The following is a 17,161-nucleotide window of genomic DNA, read 5'->3' as shown; positions in this document are numbered from 1 at the left end:
TAATAGACTTTTTAAGTTATAGGTGAAGGTTAACTTTTGTTGAACTACGATAAGATCAAATAGCCAGAGACCTATAATACATTGTGAATGTCTCTTATATAGTACGAACATAACCTTAAGTTAACTGAGCTGAAAATACAAACTATTCATTACTTAAAAAAAACCAAATTTAACCTTTAAATATTATACGACTGACAAGCATTGTTGAAATTATTGTGTTAAAAGAGCGAAGTTTTAAAAGTGTCAATAAACAGGTTGCGATTTCATCTGATAATTATATGACGGATTTGTGGTTGACACAGAAGTATTGATCCCGGCACTTAATCAGAGGTATATACCGACTCATTTCATACTACTAATAGTGATGGCTTAAATACGACTGTTATAACGAGGACAAATCTCAGATATCAAAAGGATGTTTAAAATAAATCATTTAACAATCAATTGTGAGGAAGTTATTAAAGGTAAAAAATATTACAATTAGGAAATTTTATGCGTTTTTCCGTTATTCCTGTTTTCAAAGTAAGTAAATTATTATGTTTTAATGACACAAGGTAACATATTTATCATTCTATACATATATCTATAATGTTACTTTTCTTAAACTATAGGAGATGGATTTGCAAAATATATCATATATATTTACAGTGCCGACAGTGGGTATTTAAAGTAAGATATTCATGATATTTTACCGGTGAATTGCACGTGTTAATTTTTTACTTCCATTTTTATCTACAGATACAGATTCGCCTTTTTAATCCGTTTATTGTTTTAAGTCATTTTAAATGTGACAGTTTAAAAATAATAGATAAAAGCTTAGCTGTATTAGTAGGTACTTAGTAACGGGATTCAACTTCTGTATAATATCATGTTATATACTAAACGTGTTAACTATAACCTCTAGGTCATATTTAACTTGATCTGAAATGGTAGATCAGCGACACGATGGTACCATTCAATATTTACTAAAACCCCATATTGTTTTTCATCAAATAGGGTTAGCGTCTAACTGTTCAAAAAAACGTGTCAAACATAACCTGAAGGTCATTTTTATGTATATCTAAACCTGTAGGACAACTCCACGATGGTACCATTCAATATTGACTAAAACCCCATATTGTTTTTCTTTAAATAGGGTTAGAGTACAACCGAACCAAAGACTTCGCAGTGCGATGGTTATTTAAGATTTCTTTCAATCATAATTATACATACGTCAACAATTGTAATTTCAGATCTCTTCTGAAATTACTAAAGTATATGCAATACAATTATTAAACATAGCTAGGGCTAGACAAAAATATGATACGACAACTGAGACATGAAAAGTGAATTATGGTGTTAGTTTTTCTAAGAACTTCCGATCTAAGAACTTTAAGGTTGTAACAGGTCATAAAATTGACCTACGAGATCTCTATGTTTATAATTCAATTTACATTGAAAATTAAGAAAATACATTTCATCTTTACTAGAATAGATTTTTTTCTCACTTTGGACACGTGTTTTCATGTCTAGCATTTGTGTCGCGTGTTTCAAGAAATAATTTACTACTCAGGCCGGCTGTTTCTTGCCGCTTTCTGTTCATTCCATGGATTCTTTGAATTATTGTGATACCGTTTAGGACCGTTATAATGACCAGAATATATCACCTATAATGATCAGTCCCTTTTACTTTAATTATACCTTCACTACTACCCCAAGAATAGATTTACTCATATAGCTGTTTGGCAAAACTTTTCGTTAAATTCAGTTTTCAATGCTTTTAAACTCCTTGTCGATCTAAGCATCACTTATTTATCGTTTGATGTGAAACAAAATTAAAGTCCTGGGGCCTGTTTATCAAAGCTCTCTTAGGATTAGGACGTGTCCTAAGACCAACTTAGGACACATCTTAGTCCTAAATGGGTTTATCAAACATGTCGCAACTTAGGAAAATCCTAGGAATTGTCCTAACTTAAGGATACCAATTTAGGTGTCTTAAGATGGTCTTAGGATGGTCCTAACTTTAGGATACATTCGAATTTCGACTTTTGTTCATTTTCACGCGCATTATTTTTAAAGCAGTAGTTAAAATAGTTGAAATTCTCCGTAATGATATGAATAATGCACGAGATTTTCATTTGCACTGTTAAAGAATGAAAATGTGACCCTTCGAATTCAACTCACTCAAAAACATGTTGTGATTTTTACGTATTATATATCTTGTTTACAGTTATATCTTTTTATTTTTGTGTCATGTTTTGTTTCATACAGTTTAAATGTACAATTATTTTACAAAAAATATTTTTTACCTTTAATTTAAAACTACATATTAGTTATTAGATTCTAATTAACCATATTTGAAATAAAATTATTGATAAAATATGATATCATAATTTTTTTTTTCATATTCGGTTTGTATTTTCTTTTCCGCTAATACTTAGGACATCAGTTAGGACGTCCTAACTCAGATATTCCTAAGATAGCTTCGAAGTGCATGCGGAGACGTGTCGTAAGTCGGTCCTAACTTTATCCTAACTTCTGTCCTAAGAAATTCTTATGACCGATCTTAGGACCGTTTCGATAAACAGGCCCCTGGTATCTATAATGAATTTATCCTTGAACTGATATAGAATTATTTATTTACTGTAACAGACTGTCGTTCGAAGACGGACAGTATAATTTTAGGAGTTCGGTTCCGTGATGTCTGATATTGGATTACACGTTTGTGTCTTCGTCTCTGTGAGAGCTGAGATGGAGATTGTAGGTTAGAATATTCGATTCAAAGATGACTTAGACGAATATCATAAGCTACAATTTTCGATTCAATGAGGTCTGATTTGGAGTTTGTAAGAGAAGGTCTTCGGTTCTTTGATACAGAGGATTTTCTTTTTAATTTAGCTTTTCTTTTTTCTTTTTCTTTTTCGTACTCATACAGATATACAAGTTTAAGCAGTTTCAAATGCTATTTGTTTGCCCAAATGTGTGACCCTTCGTTCACACAACTCAAGAATATTGATTCAAATAAATAAAAAAAAGATAAGTTCAGAATTGAAGCTTCGTTACTTGATTTCCTTTGATACTGATAAAAGTTTTAGATTTTCTTTCATAGTAAAGGAACAAATAAGAAGTATTTATATGATTGTGTTAACATTGTTTTTTTGTATAGTGTTACATTTTATTCCGAGATCCGTTGAAAAAAAAGAGAATCTTTACACATGACGTTATTGTTCTTATTTTTATAGGTTTAGATAAATGGTTATATTAAAATGAACAAATGAGAGTGATTATTATTAAATTTTGTCAATTCAATTTTTTATTTCAATATTTAAGTACGGTCAATGTGAATTTGATAGGTCTTACGTGTCTCTCATATTGCATTCATTTATTTTTGCGTAATTTATATTAAAACACAAATCCATTAGAATAGTCATTTAATATTATTTTGTGACTTTAATGATTTTTATTCATTGCTGATAATCAGATTAATTATTAAATATGAGTCAACCAAGATTTTAGGTCATAAGAACAAATCTCTCCGGAAATAAATTAAATGCTGTCTGCGTATGAAAAAGGTCCAAACATTATAAATTCTTTTAAAAAATAAGCCTTACGAAGTTACACTTCCTGTTTTGTAAATTAAGATATTACGGATTTAGAAATACATTTATTCTTGTCATTACTTTAACAGTTATGGTACGCAGTAGTTTTAATAATTTCCAAAATCTTTCTTCACTACATCATCAGTTAGCCGATTTCTTAAGAGAAAGGATCGGAAATTGTACTATGAGAATGTGTCTCCTATAAAGACATAAATTATATCTCTTCAGCTTCCATGCGAAGGGGATATAGGGCACTGATGAGAAATACAAAAGGCTAGAATATTGAATTCATTAGTTTTTTCAAGGTTAGGGGCTTCAGTGGTCTAAGTAGTCGAACTACTGTATCGGATAGCCAGTCAACACTCAGGTTGTGGGTTCGAATCCCTTAAATGGCAATATTTTCACGATTTAGTGATCAACGTTAAATTTTCATGATAAAGTCTCGCATTGTGTTATAGTAAAAAAAACTCGTATTATTTAATAGTATGGTAAAGTAATAGATAAAAATAGAAACAGTAAATACAAAGGGACTTATAGTCAAACATATCTTTTTAAGTTAAGTCGAATCATGGAAAACAGATGATGGCAAGGTCAAAAATGAAAATAACTAAAATAAAATGGTCTACAGAACACAACACAGTAAACTAAATACTGAGCAACGAAACCCCAACCATGCAAAAAACGGTGATCTCAAGTGCTCTGGAAGGGTAAGCAGACTTTTAGCTCTAGTGTCAACCGTCGTGTTTCTAATGTCAAGAAAAAGTTCGGCGACTAGTCACATTCGTTGGTGTTACAATTTAGGAAATAGATCGACGTATAAGTAAATGGGACATACCCATGGTGATTCATGACACAGATATTTCCCAAACGAGTCAACAAAATCATGATGATATCTCTGTTTCAATAGCTTTCTAGTAAGCAACAACACCTTATCAAGCAAATCATTATAGGATATGAATTTGGTTTGTCCCTTTCTGATGAAGATATCTGTATCTACGTAGTCCATTTTTAGCTCACCTGGCCCGAAGGGCCAAGTGAGCTTATGCCATCACTTGGCGTCCGTCGTCTGTCGTCGTCTGTCGTCGTCTGTCGTCGTCCGTCGTCGTCTGTCGTCGTAAACTATTTCAAGAATCTTCTCCTCTGAAACTACTGGGCCAAATACTTCCAAACTTTAAATGAATGTTCCTTAGGGTATCTAGTTTAAAAATTGTATCCGAAGTTTTGATCTATCAACAAACATGGTCGCCATTGCTAAAAATAGAACATAGGGGTCAAATAAGTCAACATAACGGAAATGGTCAGTTGACCCCTTCAGGAGTTATTGCCCTTTATAGTCAATTTTTAACCATTTTTCGTAAATCTTAGTAATCTTTTACAAAAATCTTCTCCTCTGAAACTACTGGGCCGAATACTTCCAAACTTTAACTGAATGTTCCTTAGGGTATCTAGTTTGTGAATTGTATCTGAAGTTTTGATCTATCAACAAACATGGTCTCCATTGCTAAAAATAGAACATAGGGGTCAAATGCAGTTTTTGGCTTATAACTCAAAAACCAAAGCATTTAGAGCAAATCTGAGATGGGGTAAAATTGTTTATCAGGTCAAGATCTATCTGCCCTGAAATTTTCAGATGAATCAGACAACCTATTGTTGGGATGCTGCCCCTTAATTGATAATTTTAAGGAAATTTTGCTGTTTATTATCTTGAATATTATTATAGATAGAGATAGACTGTAAACAACAATAATGTTCAGCAAAGTAAGATCTACAAATAAGTCAAATTGACCAAAATTGTCAATTGACCCCTTAAGGAGTGATTGCCCTTTAAAGACTTTTTTCACAATTTGTTCATCATGTTGACTTACTTTAAAAATCTTCTCCTTTGAAACTGCTGTATCAATTTCAGCCAAACTTAGGCTAAATGAGTTTCAGAGTATCTAGTATAAATTTTATATTTTATTTCCTTGTATGTCAAGAAACATAGCTCCTTTGGCTAAAATAGAACATAGGAGAAAATGATTATTTTTTTTGGCTTTTGAAGAAAATAGGACGATCCAAAGAACATTTAAATAAATTGAAAAGCCAAAATAATCATTGATGAGAGATTTAACCAAAAGACTTAAGGTGAGCGATTTAGGCTCTTGAGAGCCTCTTGTTTTTTTTTTTTGCTCATCTTGCCCTGAGTTTTTGTCATCATTTGGTGTTCGTCGCCATCCACTATAAACAAAATTCACGTAATTAATCCTTATGGTGTCTAGATTATAGTTGAAGAATCATATTACGGACCATCAGTCGACACCACCACTAGGGATAGAAACACAAAATAGAAGTAAAGTATAGTCACGGTCATCCGATGTAAAAATGACAATTGTTGACCTATTTTAGTATTTTGCCTATTAAAATATAATAAACATAGACAGAAACTAAGACTAAAAACAACTAAAAAGATAAGCAATTATAATTTATGCCAAATGTTTTCATAACTTGACCACTTAAAGGACAATGTTTGACGAATTATAGTTTTGTTCAAATTACCTTAATAACTAAACTAGATAGACAGCATCTTTGAAAATTGTAAAATGGTTAGCAGTTCAAGGTCTACAAAAGGCCGAGTATACCGAAACCATTAACAAATTCCTTGTATGAGTTATTGCCTTTAAATGATGATTTTTTTTTTTAGTTAAAAAGTATAAAAGATAAAAAAAAAAAAACAACGATCATCACAGCAATACAACTACAATTCTATAAACCAAATCATGAAATACTACTTAATTAGTTGTAATTTAAATGTTCAAATAAAATGCGTTTTAATATGAAATTCAAACGTTAACTATTGGTATCGATATATACGGATATACAATAAGCTTAATAATAATGTTTTAGTGAAATATTGAGCTAATTAGGATACATTTAATTTTTAAAAAGTTTTCAATTTTTCTTCTAATTTTTTTTGGCTTTTGCTTTGCTATTTCTTATTATTCCAAATAGTCACATAAAACACTATTTAACGATACCAAATTTTCTTGCACCAGTAATTTTTAAACTTAATTTGATTTGATTGAACTTTCATGCAATTATCCGTTCAAGTTGTTTTTATAAATGTGCTTTATGGCAGTTGTAACTTCTTCATACAAATTTGTTGTTTAGAACGGCAAATAGGCCTGAACAATTATAGGATAACCCCTATTATGGAGAATCAGATCCTACATTATTGTTGGTCGAAAGCGCTATGCTATATTATAAATCATCCGTATGTAATAGGTCAACTTTATTTGGAGTAAAGATAATGTGCGTTTAGTACACGGATGCCTCAATCGCACTATCATTTGATATGTTCAGTGGACCGTGAAATTTGGATTAAAAACTCTACTTTAGCATTAAAATTAAAAAAAAAGATCATATCGTAGGGAACGTGTGTACTAAGTTTCAAGTTGATTGGACATCAACTTCATCAAAAACTACCTTGACCAAAAACTTTAACCTGAAACGGGACGAACGATTGCACAGATCAGAAAACATAATGACCATAAGTCGGGCATACTATAATGATTTTGATGGTAGGGTATTAGTGTTTTTAAAGTTTCGTCAGACATTTACCCCTTTTTATTGTTTGTGTCTTTTCGTTGAACAAAGTGACAATGGAGTAAACCTAGAAACTGACCTAACGCTTTTTTGCACTTATATGCAAGTAGATAAAGTGTGACATTGTTAAGTTGGACCTTCGTAAATTAGGGATTAGCATGACGTTATAGACTTAAAGGTTTTATATAATCAAAGTTCAAACATATAATACAAGATGAATATATAATAACATATCTATCATATTACGTATACCAGAAAAAAATAATTTCCCCCTAAGTCGATATGTTTAAATCCATCTTTAAATACAAAGCTTAGCTGATAAGCATTGTCAACTTGTACTTTTGTCCATCTGAAGAGTTAAGCCTTTTTCAACTGATTTTTATAGTTCGTTCTTATGTTGTACTGTTATACCACTGTCCCAGGTTAGGGGGAGGGTTAAATCCCGCTAACATGTTTAACCCCACCACATTACTTATGTATGTGCCTGTCCCAAGTCAGGAGCCTGTAATTCAGTTGTTCTCGTTTGTTTATGTGTTACATGTTTGTTTGTTTTTCTTTCATTTTTTTTTACATAAATAAGGCCGTTAGTTTTCTCGTTTGAATTGTTTTACATTGTCTTATCGGGGCCTTTTATAGCTGACTATGCGGTTTGGGATTTGTTCATTGTTGAAGGCCGTACGGTTACCTATAGTTGTTACTGTCTGTGTCATTTTGGTCTTTTGTGGATAGTTGTCTCATTGGCAATCATACCACATCTTCTTTTTTATATTGTGTCCGAAATTACTGCGCATTGCATATGAATTTTGTGTATGTGTTTATTGTCGTTTTGACCTAAAAAAAAATCCTACTATTAAAATTGGACTTTATTACTGTGTACCATATTATATTGAGTAATGGATTACAGAATTACAGAGAATGTCAAAATAACTTGAATAATTTACATGATTTATTGTAGAATAAAACAAAGTTCTATTTAATATATTTTAATTGTCACTGTATTAAATACTTTGCAACAATTGATATAAAACATATATTATATAAATATATCAATGATATGAGTCTATGGTTTTTTTTGTCAGTTTGTCACAAACATGGTTATTTTTTATTTGTTTGTATGACAATAGAGAATATTATATTGTCCCAGTTGTAAATGATGTTACATTCAAGTTGTTCTGACCCTTCCTCTGAGCAGGTAGAATTCCGTCCTCGATGACCAGATAAAATTCCTTCCTATATTTAGGTAGAAGTCTTTCCTCTGACCAGATAAAATTCAGAAATAAAAGAAACTGAAGGAAGTTGTGGTAAACATTATAAAAGTGAGGTTGTTGACATGTAAACAAACAATTCATCAAAACTGCCCTCATAAACTGAGAAGTACGTTACAATTATATAAAATCTGTCATAAAATATCATTAAAGCCTTTTGTATACACATAAATAAAACCACTGGAATATTATAAGGGTTCCATGTAAACATTGAATCATTGAAAAGGGTTCCATGTAGACCTGTCATGTTGAGGAAATGTATACATCGCCAGATTGAGAGAAAAAAATCCAACTTTTTATTTCAATGGAACAAGACTGTTTTTGACTTATCACTAGCATACAGTATGTATATACTAGTACTATAGGGTGTTTGCAGTAAGTATTTGTTTTAATACTGTTGAAATATGAATTAAAGGAGATGTCGTTTTTCTCTAATTTATTTATAATTGAGTTATAAATACTATAACACAACATAAATAAAAAATACTTTAAAGTTTAAAAATATGTTTATTAGCATTGCTGAGCCTGTAATTTAATTAATGTATTTATGATTTGCATAATAAATGTCATTTGAAATGCAGCATATATCAATTTAATGTTTAAATTTCATAGGATTAAACTACGCATTTCGAATTGTACACTTCCGGGTAAAAATGTTTGTTTTTAACGTCCGGATAGGATTTCTTTCAAAACAATAAAAACCGAAATAAAAAAATTAATTTAAACGCAACCACGGCTTTATTGATTGGTTATTTGTTTGGTAAAGGTTTTTGAATCAGAGCGTATATATATTAGCATTTTACACGGTGTATCATTCTTTTTTCGTAATTTCGCTATAAAAACATTCCCAGTCAGTTTATGTTCCTCCATTTTTATGTTTTCACGTGATTTTCTGAGAAAAAATGGTTTGATTTTTAAAGTTATTTTATGTGAAAACTTTCCTGGAAAAAGGTTCCTTCTATCTAAGCCTCGAATCAATGTTCTTCCTGCTGTTTGCCGATACCCCGCTAATTGAATTAATTAACTTATGATATGAATGCGACTGTCACATAGTTGAGAGGTTTAGCTAGTGATAACACCAGTTTAATCTACCATTTTTTTTCTACATAAAGAAATTTCTGTATTAAGTCAGGGGTTGTGGTATTTTTTAGCATTTATTTTACCACTTGATAAAGGATTTTCCGTTTTAATATTTCTTTGGAGTTCGTTATTTTTGATATTTTACCTTTTTCGTCACACATTTCCCTGAACTACCGAACATAATGACTACACATATTGCCAGCAGCTAGACAGTGACGAGTTGTAACATGTGTACCCTATTCGGATGTATCAGACACCTGGTTCTGATATTTTGAGTTACGAGTGGTTATATATAGATTGAAAAATTTTGTATGAATTTAACAAGCATTTCAACACTACAAAAAAAGAGAAAAAATAGAACTGAATTTCCAATGCTAGGTTGCTGTTTCATTGGTGTACACCGAAATCTCCTTTTTTCAAATGACCAAAGTTCCTTTCTACTAGGGGGGTGGGGGTACACTCAATAGACTGACGTCTGTTGAAATGTTCTGCCGCAGAGGGAAAAAAAAGGGTGCATTCGGTTGATTCTAAAGTCAATGCAATATTTCCATTCAAGATAAAAGTTGAAAGGGGTGATTTCGCAGTAATAAAAACTTACATTTTAAATATTGGTTGTACTATTCTTCTACCGCATATATAGGAACCACATTAAGTGATCAACATAATCATTGTCGAAGATTCACAAACAAATATTTTTTAAGTAGATTAAATTGTGAAATCAAAATATGTACGTCCACCTAATCGTAACTTGCTACCAGTAGTTTCAGTCGAGTATGTCACGCTTTAATTTGATTTGTTGGTTTCGATTTACTTGAGAAGAAGAAAATCGTGTGTGTGTGTGTATGTGGGGGGGGGGGGGGGGGAGGGCACAGTTGGTCATACATTTTTTTTTCTCAATAAAAGTTACGGCTTGACTACAGTCAAATGTAATGGTCTATTTTCAAATATTTACTTTAGTTGGCGAAAGGACTAAATTGCTGATGAGTTAATACCTCATCCGTAATAAAGAGCTTCATTCATGTGTTCAGTGATGTTTTCTTTTTAAATACATGTACATTTCTATCATTGATTATCTATGAGATTTATATTAAATCACTTACATGTCACCGGATTATTATACATGTAGATTTTCTTGTTTTCACACACGTAAACATGTCTTTTTATTATTAATTTTCAGAATTTCGCAATGAATATTAGCCTGCAGACATAATTGAAAATGACCAGTCCGACGGTTGAATGTTCTGACATCACATTTTACATAAGTGGCCCGGAGGAGGATGTTTCACATACGAACAACTCCGGAAATAATCAGAAATCCGAGGCGGAGTTCGTGAAATGTAACGAGAAACGTCTCGATTATATCGACAGTAATCCAAGCTTTCTTCGATACATCGATAGTAATGCTGAGTGTCACAGCATAGAAAACTATAGTGAGAGCGAAAATGAAATGATTTCAAATAGACTTAACGAAAAGAGAGAAAAAATGAATGAAAACGAATTGGATACAAATCTAGAGAGCAGAAATTCTGTTAAGGATATACGTGATGCAAATAGTTATCATCAGATTAAAACGAATGGAGAAACAGGAGGAAAGTATATAGATTGTCAGTGTGATGGTCAAACGTTAAGTCCGTGTACGGCCATTCATTCATGCCCTAGAGTGCATTTCAAAGATTCACCGAACAAAAGTTTGGAGGACATAAATTCGAACAGAGAAAATGAATTCATGTTGACAAATTCATCAAGTAAAAAGAAAGTGTCACTGACGTTACCGAACGGACTTGTGAACGGAGTATACAATGGTAGTTTGACCGATCTGGAAAATGGAAATCAGTACAGTAATGGAAAGCATAGTAGTGGCTTTCAAAAGAGCGATGAATTTTCAATTACTAATATTCAACGGTTAAGTAGAAACAGTCGGTATAGAAAACGCAGTCAGCGAGATGTAATAACTCCCGAGATACAAGAAAAGACCACTTGGTGGAAAGAATTTTCTGTAACGCATATTAAGGTACGTATAAAAAGACTATATGAATACTTAATGGGAGAAAACGTAAAAATGGTAAATTAAGTAAAAAAGTTAAACCGTGTTTAATGAAATGGAATTTACATTTTATTTGTTTCCTCCATAAAAAAGTTTATTATAAATATCGTCTGTCCTTATTTTTCTCACCAAATCAGTCTAGTGTAATGTGCTCCGTATTCTTGGAATACTACCGCTGTTTTACTTAATTGGAACTGTTTGTTTTTGTCTAATGAACCTTCTTATTTATTAAAAAACAGAGATGTTGTATTTTTTCTTCATTTCCGACATATCAATATTATACAACATGACATTTTCTATGAAAAGTATATCAACTGGGTCATTTATTTCGAAAGGAGAGAGAATGAATGAATTTTATTTTAAATTAATTGCGAATAATTACGTATGCTACACTCATTAAATGGGTTACTTACAATTGAAAAAAACGTATATTGAAGTTGTAGTTAAATAATAGGAATTTCTTTATTTTTGCCGTTGCCATTAAATGCTTTCACGTAATTCTGTCCCTCTGAGTGTATTGTTCTTATGTAAATGTTTACATATATAATGTTTTTATGCCATGTTGCCGTTTGCGGGCCCTTTACTTTTGTCAATTCTATACGTCCAAAGCTTATTTAGTTAAATCAGAAAACGTATGAAATTTAAAATGCTGAAATGTGCTTCTGCGTTTCACAGCCTAGCTTGTTTACAAAAGCAAATTGTCGATTCATCCTAAAGCCATTTTACCATTTTCTGTCATTTAAATAAATGGATTGATAAACGACCCTTTTCCCACCAGAACGAAAGCTTGCTTAGAGCAGACGGTTTAAGTGATGAATTTATGTGGCAACATAACAAATGAAAACCAGTGAGGATAACACATGCTCTGAATCTAGCCTTGAATAAGTGATAATCATTTACCATAAACAAATTTAATAGCCCACTTTGTCATAGATTTGATCGATTATAGACAGTGGAACGTGTTTAACAGAAGATCGGCAATTGATATGTATTTAATCATCACTAATACATGCTTCCTTATATATAAGTTTTAATTACCTCCAATCTGAGACTCCAATAAATATATTAAGAGAACTACTTTTTTTTGTTTTGATGACAAAACATGAAAACTTTGCATAAACTTGGATTTGGCTATATTACTACTGTATTTTACATATTGTTCAAGTTACGCTTGCAACACCGAATGTTGACGCATTTCAAGAGATATATATGCTAATCTGGAGACAGTGTTTCATGGCGCATTTCAAGAGATATATATGCTAATCTGGAGACAGTGTTTCATTACTTGTATCTTAATTTACCACAGTATCAGAATATACATAAGCAATTTAACAATTCACATGGGATGACATATGATTTATAATTTCCAAGTCTGGTAGAAGTGTACGTAGTTTTTCGTGATCCCAAGATTACAGCCTTATTTTCAGTTAGTATATATGATCATGGCTGTCGAATTGATCACATCATAAGGACCAAAACACCCTTATCTTTTAATTTATTGTTTATATAACTCTGAAATGATCTTAAATATGCCGAAGTATTTAATATCACAATTATTTTAACAACGATCCAACCTATATATTATTTACCCAACAAGAAACAAGTGCCTGTACCCAACCAATATGAACAAAAATAGCTATGTCCCAAATTTCGTATTTACATTTGATATATAAGTTATGACTACTATAAAATTCAGAATGGAAATGAGGAATGTGTCAAAGAGACAACAACCTGACCATATATAGAACAGACCACAGAAGAAGGGCACAACAGGTCTCCAATGCAAAACTGTTATAGTAGTCTCAGATATAAGTATGCTCATTAAAAAGATTCTTGATGAAAACTTATCTACTATTTCTGTTTCTTTTCAGGCAACATTCCACAATCTACAAATAGAGAAACTTTATCAGTGCTATTGTGTTCAACTCAAACATTCACTAACTATTGCTTTGGTTACTTTAGCAATGGCCATGTTGCTAGGGACACTTATTTATCATATTGTTGTCAAGGACAAAGAGGTGAGGATAAAATAAGTATCTTTTTCATCTTGTTGTATAAATGTAGATGAAATCTTTTATGTAACATTAATTATACACCCACTTACACACATAGTCATACATAATTTATAATGTAAAAATAATTTTTCACATAAAGACCTATTCATGATGAATTTCCTTTTGGTATCTTCAGAGGTATCTTACCTCTTATGTTGAAAGCAACCATTTAAATCTCTGATTGAAGGCCCAAGTCTTTTGTTTAAATCAGGGACAAAAAATATTTTTTTAGCACACAAATTGTGTGTCTCAATTATTCGGAAGCCAATCCTTTCCCCCTTTTCTCAATAGAATCAAATTGTTGCTCCCCTCATAAGCATACATAGTATACTGATCTAAGGCTAAGAAGTCATTCCCATGTTCTTGGTTGAAGGTCATTTGAATTTTCTTGATTGAAACCTTCCAACAAACAAAAAGAAAAAGAATACCAATAAAAGCAATGGTGTTTTAATATATTGGCATTTCTATGTTGTTTTTTTAAATTGTTCTCCAATTAATACCTTCTCAAATTCTTTTTTTTAAATGTTCTCAGTGAGTTTACTCCTAGAATTTATCCATAAATGTCTGACAAAAAAAAACTATTATAAGGCTTGATTATTTGTCAAGGAAATTTGTAAGTTTTATTTATTCTCTAAGTGATAACAGAATACTAATTACTGTACTTTTGACTACAAGCAATTGTTTGGTAGTACTTTACACCTATAATTATCCATTCATGACCACACAAATATACTCATGAATGGAAGGTGTGAGACACTGTGGAATTGTCATGAGAGGAGATAGTTTTTGTTTCATTTTATAACACATCTATGTTACATGTATATGAATGATTTTAGAGGAAAATTGTTGATTGTTGTTCTGTTGTGTCTTGATTTGTTTATTCATCTAAACAATATACAATTTGTGGGTTCATTAAGACTTTTAGTCTAACTTTGCATTATGTAATGAAGGCAAGCATTTTAATTGTCCATGTCTTATGAAACCTGAAATTATTGATGATTTTTCATGGTCTAAAGACCAAACATATATTTTAAAAAATGATTTTAAAATTTGTTCCCCATATTTTTTTGATAAAATGGATGCAGATTTTCAAAAAAAAAATATTTAAATACAGTCCTGAGTTTAAAGATTGTCATATATATACATTTATACATAAATTACTTTGTCAAACCATTGTATAATTTGGTCAAACTTGGACAGATGCTTCTTTCTCATTTACAAGACCTTATAACCTAAACTGAATTTCAAAATTATATTATTGTCATTTTCGATTTTTTTACTTAAAGATTTCTTTAGTATTTTGCAGTAACCATTTAATAAGACACAATTTGGAGTTAGAGCATTTTAGACTTCAATAAATTTTGTTTGACCAAAATGTAGAATTTTTGAAACTTAGACAGAATCTTTTTTTTGGAGTAAGAGCCAATTAAGCAAAATTTAAAAAAAATATTTTTTCAAAACTTTTTACTAAAAACTAGACTTTATTGCAGTATAAAACCATTCAAACAGGAAAACCAACGGTCTAATCTATATAAAAAACGAGAAACAAGAAACAGTTGTGAACCACATCAACAAACAACATGGACAACAACTGAACATCTGAGGTTCCTGGCTTAAGATAGGTGCAAACACATGCAGCTTGTCAAATGTTTTTTTGAAAATGCCAACCTTTACCTAACCCAAACAGCTTCAAACTCAACAAAAAGACCAAAAACAAGTGAACATAATATTTTCCAATTTTTGTTCTCATATTTATACATTTGTATATCAATAATTTACCTGCTTGATTTATTTCAGAATTTACCAAAGGAAGTGTTTTTAACAATTGTGATAACCTTGTCCAGTGGATTTATACTATTCTCTGTAATCATAATCTTCATACTCAAAAGGAAATATTACTCAAAATATCCTACATTGATATCTCTATTGATATGGATTCTATTGCTTGTTGTGGCAAGCATTTACTACAATATTGTTCAGAAAAAGAAAGTGACGGACAACATTGCCGTAATGTTTTATATTATCATTGTTTGTTACATCATGTTGCCACTCTCCAAACGTTTGTCGTTGTTTCTTGGTGTGGTGACAGTCCTACTGGAGATGATAGCATCGGCGCTACTTCATTCTACAGGATCAAACTTTCTAGTCGAGGAGGTAAGTCTGAGGATTATATAAATCGTGCTGACAGATCTGTTAGACATGATGATATATACTATAGGATATTGGTTTTAACAGGTTTCACTATACAAAAGTCCCCATATGTCTTTTCTGTTTTTACAGTTTTAAAAGGTCTGCTATTATTCACATCAATTTTCTTTCATATACATTGTATATCCAATTGCTGTAATATAAAAAAAAGTAGATGTGGTATGATTGCCAATGTCAGAGACAAGTCTCCACAAAAGACCAAAATGACACAGAAATTGTTATATTTCTTAACCATGAAGGGTCATGAATGAAATTTCTGTAAAATGTTTCTCGGGAAGCACAAATAAAGGCTTTTGAAATTTATTATCAAGCTTAAAGTGCAAATGTGTTTTCACATCCATCCCTAATAAACTTCCTGTTTACTGATTACTTAAAGAAGTTATTATTGATCTTGTTCAGGAAGAAATTACATATACCAACTATAAAATTGATTAAAATTATTATATAATTTTGATATTGTCAAGAAAGGTCTACTCACAAAAAAGGGAAAATGTTGGTAGACATCAAATGAGATAGCAAGCCAAAATAGATCCAGTAGTCAAAATAAAATTTATAAGACAAGAGTCTGTTATAAAAACTCCTGAAAGTATCAAAATAAGTTATTTATTATTTTATGAATTTTCATTAGTAATGAAGCTGTAAATCTTATGATCAAGTACAGCAAAATAGAAAAAAAAATAAAAAGTATTTCAAATAGCACATGTAGTAGTACATGACGGAAAATAAATTTGATCATGAAATTTGAAGAAAAGTACAGAGTAGTGATTTGGTCACATTGAAAAAGGTTAAAATTTAGTATGTCTGAAGCTGTCAAACTGAATTCAATACCCTTTTAACATAAAATTGTCCATATTTTAAGTAAGAGCAAGTTGACTTTTGTATAAGTTTGATATATCAATTCGTCCCCAAAGTAGTACACTACACTAAAAATCTTTTTAATATATTAATTGTATTTCTTTTTTTTATTTGAAATTATTGTCTTAAAGAAATGCTCTGCAAAATAAATGATCAGATATGAAATGTTTGATCAAAGTTCTAGAGACATCTCTCATTTTTCACTTGAAGAAAAAAGGATTTTCTTTTATATTGATCTTGAGTTGACTATATATTTAAAACAGATTCTCAGCATTTCCAGTAATATGTCTGATATATAGTATTTTCTTCACTTATAATTGGTGGTTATTCAAAACTTTTCCTTGAATATATCATAATGAAACCTATTGTGTTTGCTGATATATATATATATTAATTTTGAAATAGGTTTCAAGTTTCAAAGTGATAGACGGATCTCAGGATACATATATTCATTATGTTTTGTTTGTCCTTAAAATCGTCATAATGTGCTGATAT

The 17,161-nt window shown here is 31.0% G+C and overlaps 1 protein-coding gene across 5 annotated transcripts in view; it reads left to right on the top strand.

Annotated features, from left to right (window-relative positions):
• Positions 1–282: 282 nt before the first annotated feature.
• Positions 283–17,161, top strand: part of LOC134721795 (adenylate cyclase type 2-like) — a 68,048-nt gene continuing 51,169 nt past the window's right edge. Inside the window, exons 1-4 of one of the 5 annotated variants that reach the window (XM_063585018.1) lie at positions 283–464; positions 10,683–11,516; positions 13,421–13,567; positions 15,401–15,757. In XM_063585018.1, the coding sequence (XP_063441088.1) occupies positions 10,722–11,516; positions 13,421–13,567; positions 15,401–15,757 (1,299 nt within the window). In that variant the 5' untranslated portion in view covers positions 283–464; positions 10,683–10,721. Of the gene's footprint in view, positions 523–8,713; positions 8,801–10,623; positions 11,517–13,420; positions 13,568–15,400; positions 15,758–17,161 lie in introns of those variants that run through there. The other 4 variants (XM_063585015.1, XM_063585019.1, XM_063585016.1 and 1 more) reach the window with 4 other exon arrangements.

The sequence above is a fragment of the Mytilus trossulus genome, chromosome 6, assembly GCF_036588685.1.
Source record: "Mytilus trossulus isolate FHL-02 chromosome 6, PNRI_Mtr1.1.1.hap1, whole genome shotgun sequence".
Classification (NCBI taxonomy): Eukaryota; Metazoa; Mollusca; class Bivalvia; order Mytilida; family Mytilidae; genus Mytilus; species Mytilus trossulus.
Note: the sequence above shows the minus strand (reverse complement) of the source record. Positions and strands in the feature narration are given on the sequence as shown.